This window comes from Sprattus sprattus (assembly GCF_963457725.1).
Source record: "Sprattus sprattus genome assembly, chromosome: 4".
Taxonomy (NCBI): Eukaryota; Metazoa; Chordata; class Actinopteri; order Clupeiformes; family Clupeidae; genus Sprattus; species Sprattus sprattus.
The window spans coordinates 14,487,414-14,504,108 of NC_137923.1; the positions used below are offsets into that span (position 1 = coordinate 14,487,414).

At 46.8% G+C, this 16,695-nt stretch overlaps 1 protein-coding gene across 3 annotated transcripts in view; it reads left to right on the forward strand.

Moving 5' to 3' along the window:
- Nucleotides 1-16,695, forward strand: part of sorbs2a (sorbin and SH3 domain containing 2a) — a 75,434-nt gene that overhangs the window by 40,768 nt on the left and 17,971 nt on the right. For all 3 annotated transcript variants that reach the window (XM_080836690.1, XM_080836689.1, XM_080836691.1), the window contains 11 exons: nucleotides 1,222-1,662; nucleotides 3,023-3,167; nucleotides 4,898-5,073; nucleotides 6,803-6,869; nucleotides 7,174-7,224; nucleotides 7,598-7,793; nucleotides 8,631-8,745; nucleotides 10,802-10,885; nucleotides 13,251-13,310; nucleotides 14,533-14,582; nucleotides 15,638-15,813. In XM_080836690.1, coding sequence (XP_080692816.1) covers nucleotides 1,222-1,662; nucleotides 3,023-3,167; nucleotides 4,898-5,073; nucleotides 6,803-6,869; nucleotides 7,174-7,224; nucleotides 7,598-7,793; nucleotides 8,631-8,745; nucleotides 10,802-10,885; nucleotides 13,251-13,310; nucleotides 14,533-14,582; nucleotides 15,638-15,813 — 1,561 coding nt within the window. The remainder of the gene's footprint in view (nucleotides 1-1,221; nucleotides 1,663-3,022; nucleotides 3,168-4,897; nucleotides 5,074-6,802; nucleotides 6,870-7,173; nucleotides 7,225-7,597; nucleotides 7,794-8,630; nucleotides 8,746-10,801; nucleotides 10,886-13,250; nucleotides 13,311-14,532; nucleotides 14,583-15,637; nucleotides 15,814-16,695) is intronic.

Consider the following 16,695-nt stretch of genomic DNA (forward strand, 5'->3'; position numbering starts at 1 on the left):
CTTTTCTCAGCTCAAGCCTTTTTCACCTCCTCTTACATGTGGTTTTGTTTGTCTTCGCTGATTGGCTACACACTGGTGCCAATCAGGTTCCACTGCCACCCCCTCGGAGAGAGAGCTATCAGATGATGCCCCTGGGTGTCGATCCCCCCTCTTACGGTTCCTTGACCGCTCCGGCCGACTCCCTGCTACCCAGCAATCTGCCCCATAGCGCGGCTAGTGTCGCCCACAAGGGATCCTACACCCTCAGCAGCCACACCAGGTCCTCTTACTCCTACTCAAAGAGAACCACCACCTCCTCCTCTGCTGTCCCACCCACACCTTCTGATCCAGACCCCCCTGCCCAGACTACTGAGCACCCCCTCCCCAACTCCACCGCCAGCAGCAGCAGTAACAGCACCAAGGTCCAGCTGCGCAGGGTGGCCACTCTCCAGCTGACCCCAAACACCGCCCAAGACCCCCCAGCTCACATCACCCTGGCCCAGGAGGAGCCCCCCAGCGCCAACCCTGTCCCGCCAGGCCCAGAACCCCCCTCAATAACCTCCCAAGCCCCCAGGCCTCCTCCTGCTCCTCCCCGCCGAAACTCCACTCACACCACTGCTGCCCCCTCCCCTGAGACACACAAAGCTTCTTTCTCCATCCAGATCAACCCCCCCAGCTCCAATACAGACCCCCCAAGAGCCCCTGAGGAACACGGGACGACCCCTCCTGTACCCCCAAGACCGGCCGGGAACCTGGTGGTATAATAAAACATCTTTATTTACCCAGTGAAGACTCATCAGCACTGTCTGAATTCCACAAATGTTGTCTTCTCTTCACAGCCACCCTGCAGTGATTGACACAGAGTTGCTAACCATTTAAATTCTCACAGAATATTAAGTGTGGGTGTCTGGGTGATGGACTCACATGCTGACCTTCTGCTGTTTTTTCAGATCCACAGTGTGCTGGTTGTATCTTGTATTAATGCACCGTGTGATTTTTCTTCTCACTCTAAAAGTCATGTTCACTTTTACTTCCACAGTGGCCAAAAAAGCAAGTTTAAACACAAACGCACACTCACAAACACAAACACAGAGAGAGAGATGCACTCTGAAACTCTCCTCTTTTCCTGTGTTAACAAAGTGTGGTTTCAGCTTTTTGTTGACATCAGCACCTCAAAATTTTTTCTCTCACACACGCTCCTCCTCCTGCTCATCTCCCCTCCACTCTCCACCCCTCCGCCAGCCTGACGGGTCCCCGTCACGAGCCCGCACCGCCTCCCCGGGAGGACCCCTCTCCCCGGAGGCCGGCTCACGCCGCTCCCCGTACAGCCGAACCAGCCAGGGCTCCCCGGACTTCCTGTCCTCGGCCCTCTCCCCGACCCCCTACACCCCTCTGGAGCGGAGCACAGTGGTGGGGGGAGGAGGAGGAGGAGGCGGAGGAGGAGGGGGCAGGGGTGGCGGCGGGAGTGATTCGCCGGTCACCGTCTCGGCGCTGAGCCACTACTCGTCGTCGACGGCCGTGCTGGAGGAGCTGCAGATCTGTGGGCTGGACTCCTCCCCCGGGGGCTCGGCCACGCCTTCGCCCACGCTCAGCCACGCCTCTGTCACCCTCGACGATGGCTCGCCATTAACAGCCATGATGGCCTCTGCTGTTGCAAGCGCCGCTGCCAACATCGTCACTAACGTAACTATCACAGCCATCGGCCCACCACCAGTCACCCGTACCCCTCTAACACACTCTCCCCTTACCGACATACTCTTTCCCACACACACTCAGTGCCCCTGCACATCCACAAACACACACATACACCCCTCTTACAAACACACACATATGCATGCACATAAACACAACTTTTCCCTGCATTTACTCACAAATCTACACACACAAACTTCTACCCACACACCACTGACAGGAATATGTTCCCCCAACACATTCATATATACACACATAAACACACTTCTCTGTCTGCCCCCATAGACCTCTATACAGACACACACTGACAGAACCACAAGCTCCTCACAACCCTAACCCTAACCCCATAGACCCCCTACATCCTCCTCTATACAGACACACACAGACAGAACCACAAGCTTGTTGCTTCCTCTAATCGACACAAATGTTTAGTATGAAACTCCTCACAGCACTTTCTGTCGTGCGATCCAGTCCGGCAACCTGTGTGTTTGCGTCTGTTGTCTTGGTTGTGTATGACTCACGCTGTACATGTGCGATAAGCTAAAGCTAAAACCTAGCTTCATGCCTGACGCTGCTCCACTCAAACCAACTCTGTCAGGAGCACTAACATGGTTGGGTGAGGGGTTCATTGGCAAGTCCAATCATTTGAGGGAAAATTAACAAAACTATAGTGTCAGCATACTGTATGTAGGTAGTGACTATGATCGAACAATGAGCATTGAGATGCCTTCCAGACTGAAGCTGACAGTCATCCACCCTACCTCATCCCTCTGCCCATGAATGTTTCAAGGATGTTTGCCTGACAACCCTCACCACCACCATAGTAGTCTTGTCTGATTTTGCTAAAGCCCTCCCTCAGGAGATTTCCCCATATTTCAAGGGTTCTGTTGAACTCTTGAAATATGGGTTTGAAGGATTAAGTACACATGCAGACACACCGTGACCATTTACATGTTCTTCATGTTTGAATTGTAAACACAGTCAATAACACTTCTTTATAGCCTAGTAATAAGAGGTAATCCTATTAACCTACATGTGTTTGTGACTGTGAACATATGTGTCTGTCTTACATATTCTGCCCTTCCATTCTCAGCACTTTTTACTCTTTGGAATGTTGAATGAAATCTAAAGTTTTGCCTACACTGCTTGGCAAGCTTTTGTTTGTTTATGATTAACTTGTTGTCATCTGTGTAAATTGACAGTGTCTTCTTCATGCACTAATGCTTGTAGTTTTGTAGGTCTCACCAGCTCACAGACTCGCCGGCTTCAGTGTTCTTGAATGAACTACGTTTCCCATAATCCTTCATTGAAGTGATTTATATAGTGCATTGTCTCCTTCTGTCTCCTTCAGGGTCAAATGGCCATGAATGGGAGTTCTGCCCATGCAAGCAGCCCACCGAGTGTTCCCCAAAGGCCCTTTTCTCCTCCAGCATACCCCCCTCCTCCCCCCACTCTAAGCCCAGGAGTGATGCGGGTTCAGCAAAATCGCAGCTCAGGTGAGTGCGGTGGATAAGCAGGTTGCCTCCCATGGGGGTCTGTTATGGATACCCTTATCTAGCAGCCCTGTGTCTTTGTCTCTTTTAATGCTAAAAATACACAGTATCCTGAGTCGATGTAACTTGGCTGTTTTTTTATTTTTTTACTGGTTTTATATCTGGTTTTAGTTGTTACTTCACTAGGTTATTGATAGGATTATAACTGAATCTGCTTGAACATGGTCTTGTAAAATATGTTATTCAGTGGAATATATGTTATCCGTGGAATCACAGGATTCCCCATGCTGAAATGCAGTCAGCCCCCGACCAATACCCTGGCCCTCAGCAAGTTGGAGACCTCAATATATAACCATCAAATGAAACATGGTTTAAGTGAGCCTGTCATGAACAGCCAAGTGAGTCCAGGTGATTATTGTTGTTTATGACGGGCAATCACACTCTGTTCAAAACAGCCATGATCCATTGAAAAGCGCATCACTTCCTGTGTTCATGCTATTGATCTCCTCCTTTATTGCTCTTTAGTAATGGGCTGGTGCAGCCCATGCCTTGATAGAGAAGGGGCTTATTGGCAGGGAGCAGTGCAGGAGAGATTGGGATATGATGCATTTGCGCCATTTGCAGGCCAACTTAATCGATGGCAGAACACAGTTGGAGATGGAGTGGCTGAGGGTGGCGCTCTGCCTGATTGACTGTAAAAGGCACGGCAGCTCATCACTCACAGATTCACTTAAATCTTAGCTAATGTAAGCCTGAGGTCTACAGATCATTGTCAAACGCCTTACAGGGTATGCAGCGATTGCAAAACTGCTATTTCCTGGGGAAAAAATATGAATTATATATTGAATTATTTCATTTTCATGTTTCCATTCCATTTTACGCAACAATGGTGTCTGGAGTTAGAAGTATGTAACTGGTTGACTAGCATGATGATATTTGCCTTGCTCAAACATTGTGTGGTTTGTAACTTGATATACACTGGTGCAGAGCCCCTACCATTTAGTGTGAAAGCTCAGACTCTACTGAAGCTAAAGCTGGTGTTAGCTTGAATCTTTTCTGTTCAGTGTTAGTAGAGTCATTCTGCTCTGGCTGCCGTTAGCGCCTTCGCCTGTGAGGCGTTAGGATGGACATGTGCTGTGACAGCATTTCTGTCCACCCGCATCAGTGGTATCCTGGAGAGAGGTGTCACTGCTCCGCTCAGGCCTCCCTTGTCTCCCTCTCAAACATTAAAAACACGCCTACAGCGTCGTCTGCGGTTTTTCAGATCTGTCTGCTTCGTGGATTATTTCCCCATTTTGTTATGCCATCTTGCCCTTCTTCCTCCTCAAACAGTATCTCTTCCTCGTTCTGTTTACCTCCTCATCCCCTCACTACCCCCAATAACCTCACTTCCCTGTCTGTTCCTCTATCTCCCTGTGTGGTTGTGGCTGTGGATAAAAGTGTCTGCTTAAATACTTGACCTTCACCTTTACTTCACTCCATCTCACCCCTCAATCTCTGTCTTCTCCCATCTTTCTCAGTTCATCTCTCTCCCCCCTGACTCCTCTCTCTCACACTACCCAACCCCCCCCCCCCCACCCCACACACACACACAAACACACATTCTCTCCCTCTCCCTCTCCCTCTCTCTCTCTCTCTCTTTCCCTCTCTCTCTTACCTCTCTCTCTGTCTCTCTCTCTCTCTCTCTCTGTCTCTCTCACTCTCTCACCTCTCTCTCTGTCTCTCTCCCGCAGAGTCGTCTGAGTCCGTAATGCGGGAGTCAGTGGTGACTGGTCAGACCACCGTCAGCAGCACAGTGCCCATCGCTCGCTTCTCTGAGGAGGAGAAGAAGGTGTCCGTTGTCAAAGCGCCACACTACGAGGGCATCGGCCCCGTGGATGAGTCGGGCATCCCCATCGCCATCCGAACGGTGAGAGAACCATCTGGACATCTGCCGGAAACATCTGGAAATACCTGCCATTCTCAAAGATTTGGTCTCCAGTCAACTGGTACCTGGCATTATCTGGGATTATGGCATCTCCTCTCTGTCAATGTTCCATAGAGAAAAGACCATGTATGTGTATGGGGATTATGGCATCTCCTCTCTGTCAATTTTCCATAGAGAAAATACCATGTATGTGTATAGGGTGAATATGTTCACTTGTTTTAGAGTTGGTCTGCTGAATCACAGGGATAGTCACAGGCACTCTGTCCCTTTATTGTGCGCCGGGGTTGTGTCACTCTGCAGCTAGGAATTGACAGGGCAGGCATTGATTTGCCAGTCCGACCATTGCCTGTGTTATTTTCCGAGCCAGAATTAGTGACAGACTGAGAGATTTCAGCACCACATCAGGACCAGTGAGGTATGTTTAGAATTCCCTTATTAATCTACAGTTAATTGTGGCTCTAAAAGATTGATGTTAACATTCTGGTTAAAGACTCCCGGTTGTGTAGCATATTCTTATTGACGAAGCCCTGCATCCCCATTTAGATATGTGCAATACCATTCAAATGAATTAGTGGCTGGCTTTGAAGAAGAGGTTTGTAATTGGACGTGGCAGGTCCTTTTAGTCTTGTTCCTGGTGGTTGACAGGGATCTGTGTGGCCTCACTGTGTCTGGTTGTGTTGGTGTGGGTAGGTAAGAGGCTTCTGCTAAATGCTTGTTGGTATCTGAGGGATTGAACTGGAGAGAGGGAGGGAGGTAGAGTACTCCTCAGTCTCTGTGACTATGTTGTTTCCACGGGATACCATATACTGGCCTCAGAGAGGCAGAGCGAGAGAGAGAGAGAGAGAGAAATCTTCAGTCTCACATTTCCTGGGTGGTAACTCTGGTTACCATGGCATTTAGTGCCATTCCTTGATCGGTCTCAAACCAGCTGGGTCTCGCGGACTGAAAGACTGGCTGACAGAGGCAATCACTGAAAATGATGAACAGAGCCAGAGAGAAAGAGCACATGACAGAGTGGAAAAGTGAGAGAAAGAGAGATAGTAAAAGTAACTTGGCAGTCTCTGATTTACACACAAACATTGATGTATTTGCTTACCCTACTTGAATGTTAGAATTTTCTTTTGTGTCTGTGTTTGTCTGTTCCTGCGTCATCCACGAGTCTGTGTATTCTGCTTGCATCATACTCTTGTGCCTTTGACGCACATAGAAACAGACTGTCTGTCAGAATTACCATCGCAGATACACACACACACACACACACACACACACACACACACACACACACACACACACACACACACACTCTCTCTCTCTCTCTCTCTCTCTCTCTCGCTCTCTCACCCTCTCTCTGTTCTCTCTCACTCTCTCTGCCAGTCTGTAATTGGCATGTTTGCTCACTGTCAGATAATGGCTCAGAGACACATTTGGAATGGGAGTGTGTGTGTGTGTGTGTGTGTGTGTGTGCATGGCTGCCTGCATGTGTATGGATGTGTGTGTGTGTGTGTCCCGGGGCAGTTGATGCTGATGGGCTGAGCTGACAGGGCGGTCTGACCGCAGCAGCTTCACAAACCCAGCAGCTCCCTGCTGCATGCTGACAGAACAGTTCTCCACAGCCCAGTCCCCTGACAGAACCAACCACTCTCACTACCCAATACCCCTCTCTCTGACAGTGCCTTTTATTGTGTTTATGTGTGTGTGTGTGTGTGTGTAGACAGTGGACCGGCCAAAGGACTGGTACAAGACCATGTTCAAGCAGATTCACATGGTTCATAAGCCAGGTGGGAAGTCGTTTTTTTTTTCTACTCAATTGTGTTTGTCTGCTCATAGTTTGACTGATTCATGTTGTTTAAATGGACACTGTGGTCCCCTATTGGTCCTCTTAGTTTGCCTAGTTACCACTGGTGGCGGTGGTGGTGGCGTCTGTCTGTATGTGTATGTGTGTGTATTAGTTTTTTAAGCCATTAAGAACCATGCCAAACACACACCCATTTGAACCTACCTTACCTAAAGTCAAGGTCATTATGCTGAAAGTATTGAGCGTGATGTATGTGTTTTTGCCCCTGCTCCCTGTCATGTCTCCAGATGATGACTATCCAGACTCATACAGCGCCAGCTATGCCTTTGTCAACAGTGGTAAGTAACACACCAGGAAGTGCAGGCTCTGGTTTTCCTAGATTCTCCCAGTATGCTGTCATATTTTATTCAGTGCTTTCTTCATATTAATGATTTAAGATCTTTACATCCAAACTGTAACATACTCTAATATGCACAGGCAGGCAGTGCCTAATGTAAATTGCTTATAGTAGGGCCCCCCATTTTGAACACTCCAGGTATGCTTCCAGTAAGCTTTGTCATGTTGACACACCGTGTGATACTTAGCTACAGTGGAATAACCAGTCTTTCTGTGAGCTCTGCAAAACTGTAGTATACTGGGAATATCATACTAGAAATACTGAATCATGCTCCCCCTTCTCTTGTCTCCGTTTCTTCCTCCTCTCTTTCCTAGACAACTACAACCCGGTCCATGCTCATCCCCCGCCTCGCACACACACATACCGGCCGCTGGCGAAGCCCGTTGCCGTGGACAACGGTGGCCCCCCTCTCAGAGAGCCGTCCCCTGCCCCCGTCCCGCCCCCCATGCCCTCGCTGCTGCAGCTCCGCTCGCGGGACTGCGACCGGGAGCGCGACGTGCTTCATGACCCGTAAGGCACTGATGAAATGATAATGCACTCTGCTAAAAAAAGGAATGTAACATAATTAGATGCTAATAAGATCAACTAAAAGCACAGACACAAGAAAACATTAGGCTAATAAGATGTGTGGGATGGTGGTAATAGCATAGATGTCCGTCTCATTTCCTTACAAGGAGGGGCATGAGTCCTATGTAGGTAGGATGTTCTTGTGAGTGAAAGTCTTCACAGGTTGTAATCCCAGATAAGACAGAGGAACATGCACGAAGGAATATAAAAAGTGGGACTATGAAAGTCTGATAGCTAGAACAATTGTTTTGTGTCAATGTTCAGTTATTTTGACTTTCCCATGTGTTGGCTGCAGAGATGCCATTTAATGTAAATCAATTCAGTTCTGAGGCCTCCGGGGCGAGTGTGAGTCACAGCTAGCTCTCTGTGTAGGTGTTTTTGTGCCGTGTCAGGGGGCTGCTGCGTCTGCATCGACCCTTGAACTAGCCTTAGGGCAGACGGTTGCAATTTACATGATGACATTGCTCAATTTAAGAAATATCTTCACCAGCACATACAAACAAATATGTACTTACATGGACACACACACAAACACAAACTGGCCACAGGCCTGCACACAATTAGGAAGTTACTGTTCAGTACAGTTTAAGGGTGTTATGGTCTCTGAGGGCAATACTCTTTTAGCAGAACATTAACCACAGAATAAACTACAAGACAAAGCTAAAAGCATGCCAAACACGGAAATAAATATTCTTTAGCTAGGCACTACTCTACATATGGATGTGACTTTGAATGACGCTTTTGCATTCTTGCTGAGCCACCATTTTGTCTAAATCGCAGGAATGAGTACAGTCCTGCGGACAGGAAGGTGGACACCAGAAAGTACCGTGCCGAGCCGCGGAGCATCTTTGAATACGAGCCGGGGAAGTCCTCCATCCTGGAACAAGAGAGACCGGTGAGTGCTGTCAGTGGGCCGTAGGTGCGATGCACATTCACGCGCGCACACACACACACACACACACACACACACACACACACACACACACACACACACTCTCTCTCGCTCTCTGAGTCTATAAACACAACACTCACAAGACTCAAGAGCACTATTTCACCATTATTTCACCATTAAAATGAATTAGCAAACTTGCCATGATTATGCCAATGTTGGAGTGGAGGGATTCTCATTCTGTGAGTGGTGAACTTTCTCTGGTTTATTATGACAGTGATAAAGATAATTTTTAACTATACCCACGCACATGTCCAGCATCCTTGAGATAGTTCAGGCTTTGCCAAATGGATCGCCATTTTATAGTCAGTCTTGATTCTGTTTTCCTCTCTTTTTGTTCTATTTTCCTCTGTCCATGTACAGTATCTCCCCCTTTTCTTGCTCTCTCTCTCTGTCTCTCTCTGCCTCTGTCCTCTGCCTTCTCTCACACTTGATGTGTGTTTCTCTGTGCACAATCTTCCTGTCTATTTAAGCAACATCATCATATCTTTTGTGGTCAGCCTCAATTCTCTCCTACCTTGAAAGTAATGGGTGTTGAGAGACTACGGCCTAAGTGGTATGTGTGTGTGTGTGTGTGTAAGAGAGAGAAATAGAGAGAGAGAGAAAGAGAGAGAATAATAAATAGACCAAGGGAGAGAGAAGAAAAGGTCAATAATGCGGATAAAATAAAAAGGGGAACTGTAGGTAAGTACGAAGGAAGAAGAGAGAGAAGAAAGGGGGGAGTAGAAGGAGTAGTCTTGTTTATACCATTTCAGTTGCTTACCTGTTCCTCAGAGAGAGAGGCAGTGTTGTTTTTGACAGTCTGAAACTGCAACATTTGCAAGTCTGATGCAAAAGAGTCTGAGCTAACCTATGGCCAAGATACAAATGGGTCACAAGAAGTGAGTGAAATCCGCAAAAACTACATTTCCCAGGGGGCAATGGAGAGAGTTATTGTCAGTGGTGCTCTGCAGGCCAGTGCTGAATCATAGGTCCACTGTTTAAGAGGAGACCTTCACAACATGTGGCAGAATAGGGTAGCCCCAAGTAGCAGTGAGTAGGTGGAGTGGGGGCACTGACAGAGCACACATGGCAGAGGGCATTCGAAGAGGGAAAGGAGGATATAGAGCTGGAAAGACAAAGGAAGAGTTAGATTTCGGTACAGACAGAGAAAGATGAAGTTATGCTGAGAAATGAGCAAAAGATGTATTAAAGCCAGGAGAGCAGTAGCAGATTTGCCAGTCTAGTGCCCCCTGCTGAGTATAGTTAAGCATTACAAATTGCATTCACATTAACACACCACTTTTAATTCTTGTTCACTTTTTCATATCTTACTGTTAAAAAACATTCTGCATTGGCATTCTTTTATATGTGTCTCAATTTCCTTTTGCTTATGTAAGCCAATTTTATTTTACTGCTAATAGGAATGAAGATATTACATTGTCATAAAACACTGCTGAAACAATAAAAGTCTGAAGATGCAAATCAGCAAATACCAGCAAAGTGCATCCTTTATACATTTCCTGCGTGTGCGTGTGTATGTGTGTGTGTGTGTGTGTGTGTGCGTGTGTGTGTGTGTGTGTCTGTATGTGTGTGTGTGTGTGTGTGTGTGTGTGTGTGTGTGTTTGCGTGTGCGCTTGCGTATGTGTGTGTGTGTGTGTGTCTGTGTGTCTGTGTGTGCGCGTGAGCGCGTAGCATATTGTGATTGTGGTGCTGCTTATTTGTTTTTTTCTTATTTGTTTTTTTCTGTTGACCTGCCACTGTATGTGAATCTCTCCACTCTGACCCTATTCTCTCCTTTATCAGCTGTCCCCTTTCCTGCTGCAACAGTGCCAAGCTCCAAGCCATAACACCCATATCTCTCTCTCTCTCTATTTCTCTCTCTCTCTCTCTCTCTCTCTCTCCCTTTCTCCCCTTCTTCCTCTCTCTGCTTTTTTCTCTCTGCTCTTTCCCTCTCTCCCTTTCTCCACACCCACTCTTCTCTCCCTTCTCCTCTCCTCTTTTTTGTTGCTTTCTGCTCCAGACATATGGTTTAAACCCTGATGACATAGATTTAGAGAACGAGCCTTGGTATAAGTTCTTTTCCGAACTGGAGTTCGGTCGGCCGGTAAGTCAGGGGGCCACCCTCGCTTCTCGCCCTCCTCTTGTTTGTCGTTTCACAAAGCACCCACCCACCCACACACCACTCCCCCAACTTCCACCTGAGCTACCCATGAGCCCCAGTGCTGCAGTGTGATTCCTGGAAATGGCCTGCACCCATCTCAGGGCTGACTCCAGCAGCTTGGCATGCTAGGGGGCGCTGTGGAGTCCTGCAGAGGCTGCTGCTGCTGCTGCAGTGCACTGTGCTGGCTGCTATGGTGTAGCGGTGATAGTCTTCCCAGAGTCTGTCCTGATTCAAGTCTGTGTGACTGGGTTTATTTTACTGAGGACCAGCTTCATGCACAACTCTTTAATGAAGAAGTAATTAACAGTAGATAGATAAGTACTAACACGTTGGTCTAGATATTTTTTGGTACACGTTGGTCTAGATATTTAATATTATGTACAATAGCTCAATAATCATTCAGTGAAGTTACACAAGTGTTTGTCCTCAAGAGTAAGAAGGCTTTCTGAACCCCACATGGCCAGTGTGGTGTAAGGATGTTTGGCCAATAGGACAGTGTGGTGTAAGGATGTTTGGCCAAATAGGACAGTGTGGTGTAAGGATGTTTGGCCAATAGGACAGTGTGGTGTAAGGATGTTTGGCCAAATAGGACAGTGTGGTGTAAGGATGTTTGGCCAATAGGACAGTGAGGTGTAAGGATGTTTGGCCAATAGGACAGTGAGGTGTAAGGATGTTTGGCCAATAGGACAGTGAGGTGTAAGGATGTTTGGCCAATAGGACAGTGAGGTGTAAGGATGTTTGGCCAATAGGACAGTGAGGTGTAAGGATGTTTGGCCAATAGGACAGTGAGGTGTAAGGATGTTTGGCCAATAGGGCAGTGAGGTGTAAGGATGTTTGGCCAATAGGACAGTGAGGTGTAAGGATGTTTGGCCAATAGGACAGTGAGGTGTAAGGATGTTTGACCAACAGGACAGTGTGGGAGCACACCGGTCGTTAATGATCTGAGGTCAGTCTTCACACAGTTGACTCATTGTATGAGGTCTTGTATGCTACTGATTAAAAAGAAAAAGAACCACAGATACACTGGCCCTGTGCAAACAGACTGGCCCATCATGGCTGGAGCAGCATCTGTGTAGGGGTCCTTCAGTCTTGTGCAAGAAGCTGCGCTCCTGTGTAAAAAACGCTCCTTCAGTGTATAGAGTGCAAACTTGTCAGTGTGGTTTGGGGCCTTTTTCTTGCATTTTTTGAGTTTTCCGTGTGTGTGTGTGTGTCTGTATCTGTTTGTGTGTTCATCTAGTCACTTACCATCACTGGCTAACTTAGTTGTTCACACCCAGTGAGTCAGGGTGGGGATTCAGACGTGCTTCAGATGTGCTGCAGACACTCACTCCCTCGTGGATGGATGAGACCCAGCTCAGACCCAGATCAGTCCCAGATCATCACAGAAACCACAAACAGTTGTCTTAACTCCCATTCACCTTTATTGTATTTGGACTGAGATGAAAATGGATGAAAAGAAAAAAATCCAACTGCTGAAAACTCTATTTCACTTTTTATGACTCATCCAGACTGATGTGGCTGGTTGGGCTCTGCACCCACGCACCTGCCTCAGAGCCGTAGCTCCCTCGCTGTGCATTCATTTCTTTCACCAAAGTGGACCTTCCCCTTCACAGTAGAGAAGTTATCACTAATTATATGTCATGCTGGTGATAATCAAGTCCTATACTGAGACCTGTACAGAAAATGGGTTTCCAGCAAAGTACTCTTGCTTTCATGTTAATCGTCATGAGGAGTAGATGTCTGTTCGCAATATCCATTTTCCCTGGCTCACTTATCACAGCATGGTTCTGCTATTAGTCATCAAGCTAAGTGCTTCGTTTAAGCTAGTTTCACAGCTTACAGAGGCGCTGGTAGTGATGGATCAGAAAATCACAGTTTGCTGTTGGAGTTTGCATGTGGATATGGGGAGGTGTGTTCGCGTGTGTTCACATTCAATTACTTGAATTATTGAATTCAATTATATTCTCACTTCTGATAGGTATGTGTTAGTAGCAGTAGATAATGAGTGCATCTTAGTTTGTATTGTTATGTATGATTCTATACGTGTGTGTGTGCGTGTGTGTGTGTGTGTGTGTGTATGCGTGTATGTGTGTATGTGTGTGCGCTTTGGAGTGTATATGCATTTGTAATTGTCACATACACACATATATCCTTGAGCTTTCATGTTTCTCTAACTTTGTCACTCTCTTCTCCACATGACCTGCTGTTCATGTTTTTTTTTTTTTCCCATGATGCCACTGCCTCCTCTCCTCCACCTCATCTGCACTCCTCCTCCTCCTCCTCCTGCTCTGTACACTGCTGATCCAAGCCTCCTAAAAAACGTCTGGATTATAATCCAGACAGCTCCTCCTCTCGCACCTTCACTGAGGTAATCCAAAACCGCTGCGCGCCGCTACTGCCAGACCCCTCCCCTTGTCTGCTTAACACAACCCTGATTCCCCGTCTCACAGATCCACCCCCTCAAGGAATTAGGATGTCTATCCAGACAAGATCTTATACACAAAAGACAAGGTTTTATTGTGAGGGTGAGAGAATAATGGTAAATGAATAATGGAATAATTCTGTGAGAGAATAATGGTAAATGTATGAAACCAACATATTGGTAGAATAATGTTCCAAAACAAAATGCAAGCGTGCATTAAGTGGCAAGTAAGACAAGTAACATTTGGAGACAGACTAATCAGCGTATTAGATACATTATGTTTGAAAGATCTACTGCAGTATCAGCCATCAGCCATCAGCCATCATAATCACATCATCATCGTATTGTCCTGTAACAGTTATTTGTTGGCAGCTGTCTAAACTTAAGTTTAATTGCCTACATCATGTTCTCTGATTAGAGCCTATAGCTATCCATCTAACACTGACATTAACTACCCTTTAGTGCCAATCCTCAGTGCTTTCTGATGCTTCAGTCTGCAGTATTTCTCACTTTTGCTCATCAAATCTAACGCAGTCCTGCTGCAAAACCTTGCTCTCAATAAAGCTGGCAGTTGATGCAAAGTGTTCTTTTGGGTTGTGGTGGAACGGACACTGTTTGCCGTGGGAATTGTATGTCACAAATCATTTGCAATTTTTTGCAGTAGTCATTCAGGAACACTCCGCTCCGAGACTCCAGACTCCATTCCTGGTTTTACTGAGGGGAGCTTCTCTCCTCCTAAGCCTCCTGCTTTGTCAGGACTCTAAATGCTGCCTCCTCACATGCCCCTCTCTCTCTCTCTCTCTCTCTCTCTCTCTCTCTCTCTCTCTCTCTCTCTTTCTCTCTCTTTCTCTTGCATTGCCTCTCTAGGAAGAGAGATGGGTGCTTAAAAACAAAGACAGGGTAAAAGATCATCTCCAAGGCGCTTTCACAGGGTGCTCTTGTGCTTGTGTGAGAAACAGGACGGAGTGAGGTTAGGGGGGGTGTTGTCCTGACGGTGATGCGGAACCAGTCTTCCGGGCGGACCTGGGTCGGAGCGCGGGGGGAAGGCTTTGAACGCGGCGCGGCGTGTGGAGCCAGTGTGAGCGTGTGTGTGAGCGTGTGTGCCTCCAGCCTTTGTTCGTGGCCCGCTCACTCTCCTCCTCTTTTGTTGTCTTCTGCTTTCTCACAGAGCTCGCTCTACATCACCCACGCGGACCGGGCGCCCGACAGGCCGTCAAGGTGAGTACCCCCTCGGTCTTCTGTCCTCGCTCTGCCCCTCACTCCCATCTGCTTTTCACCCTCTGTCTTAAGGACAAAGCGTTCTTATCCTCCGCATACAAGTCTATTAGAACAGGCCACGTGCGGCAATTACTTGCAAACCCATTCTCACTCTTTGTATTGCATGTGTGTGTTTGTGTGAGTGTGTGTGTGTGTGTTTTCAGCATGACAGCTCCCCCCTCTCTTTTCCCCCGAGCTGCATAAATTAGCCATTATCCTCATTCACTCCTCATTGTTGGTGAGTGGCAGCTTTATACCCCCCCACAACTACATGGGCTAAAGCCTCTCCAGCTTTCACACTCTGTGAACTCACTCTGCAGGCAAACCCCCTCCCGCACACACACACACACATCCAGAGTCTCAGTCGTGTTAGATGATAAATTATTTAAGTTTGTAGTGAATATAGAAGAGATATATCAGGAACAACATAATGTGGGAAAAGCACCTTACTGTAATAGTATTTTGGTAATTCAGATTGAAATGAAAAATATATTTTTGCTTGCTGGCTAGCAAGGACTTATGTAATACCCACTTTGGAAAGTGTTGATGTGGATTTAAACAGTGTATCTTGTAAGTTATAAAATAGAATTAGTTAATTTGTTACCCTAAAGGGTTGATGAAATCGTAAGTGTCAGTGTTTTAGTTTAGTGTTGTATGTCATGGCTGTGCAAGGCTCAGTGCAAGGCTCGTTGTATTGAACATAGATAGGAACCTTTATCATCTCTGTCCTTACAATGGTAATGTAAGGAGCTGATTTTCATACATATGCCAGGCTGAAAATAATTTATAGTAATAGATTCTGCATGTGTGCAGTCAAGGTGTGGTTATTGACATATTTATTTGGTCTTGAAACGTGATACTATTAGCTCTTATTAGCTTATATTATTATATCTTGAATGAATTACTAAAAAAAACTGTCAAGGGAAGAAGGTCTGTACCTCAGATTGATTTCATTTGTCTGTTTTCACTGTTTGTGTGTGTTTGTTTTTCGCTCTGTTGGACCACTGTGGTTGTAGTGCCACCAGTGACTACAGGAAGAGGAGGAAGTCCGAGCCCACGGTGAGTCAGCAGAACGCCTCGGCGGACCAGAATGCCTTGCAGGCCTTGCCTCAGGTCCACCAGCCAAGCAGAGCCAGCACACTGAAGAAGCCCACCGCACGCTCATCCCCCTCATCACCGTCCAGAGCCAAAGGTATACACAAACACACACGCACACACACACACACATACACACCCTCACACACACACGCACTCTTACACACACACCCACTCGCACACGCAGACACAAACACGCGCGCATGCACACACACACATCATACACATTGGGGTCCACTCAGCAGGCATTATGTGTAGATACACAAAGTATTACTGAGAGAAAAACAAGCACAAGCCTAGCATAGCCAGAATGCTGCGGAAACCTTCTGCACATTTATCAATGTTTGGAAGATCTGTATACACACAATTAGCAATCGAAAACAATCTCACAGTAGTAAACATTTTCACATTCATCCCAAAAGGTCCAATAAACATACTGTATGCACACACACTTACACACATACACGCAGGCTCACACATGCACACACAGACACACACGTACACACACACGCACACACACATACTAGCACACTACCCTCACAAACACACAGAGAAGAAATAACAGAGAAAGCTTCCCTGCTGTTCTCAGCCAACTGGTTTAATTTTAGTGGCTGCCCACTGATTCAACTCTCTTGTGCGATGTTCTCTATGAAATGCGCCTCATTGTGTGCCTTTGGGAAGCAGCTGTGCTAAACTGTGTCCATGTTTCTCTCCCTCTCCAATTGAGCTCCATAGTGATCTGTGTTGTTTTATGCTCCTCTCTGTGTCTTTGGCTGTTTGGTCTGTTGGCAGCCTACAGGCAGGATGACAGTAAGCAGGCTGTGCTTTGGGTTTTGATTTCTCCCAGACTGCAGGGATTTGTTCTTTTCCTTTTTCCTTCTGCGCTGCATGAACAATATGGCTCATTTAGGTCCACAATGAATAAGTCTGAGGAATGTATGAAGACGTGTTCAGTTGTGTGTGTTTTTTGTGGCGGCCC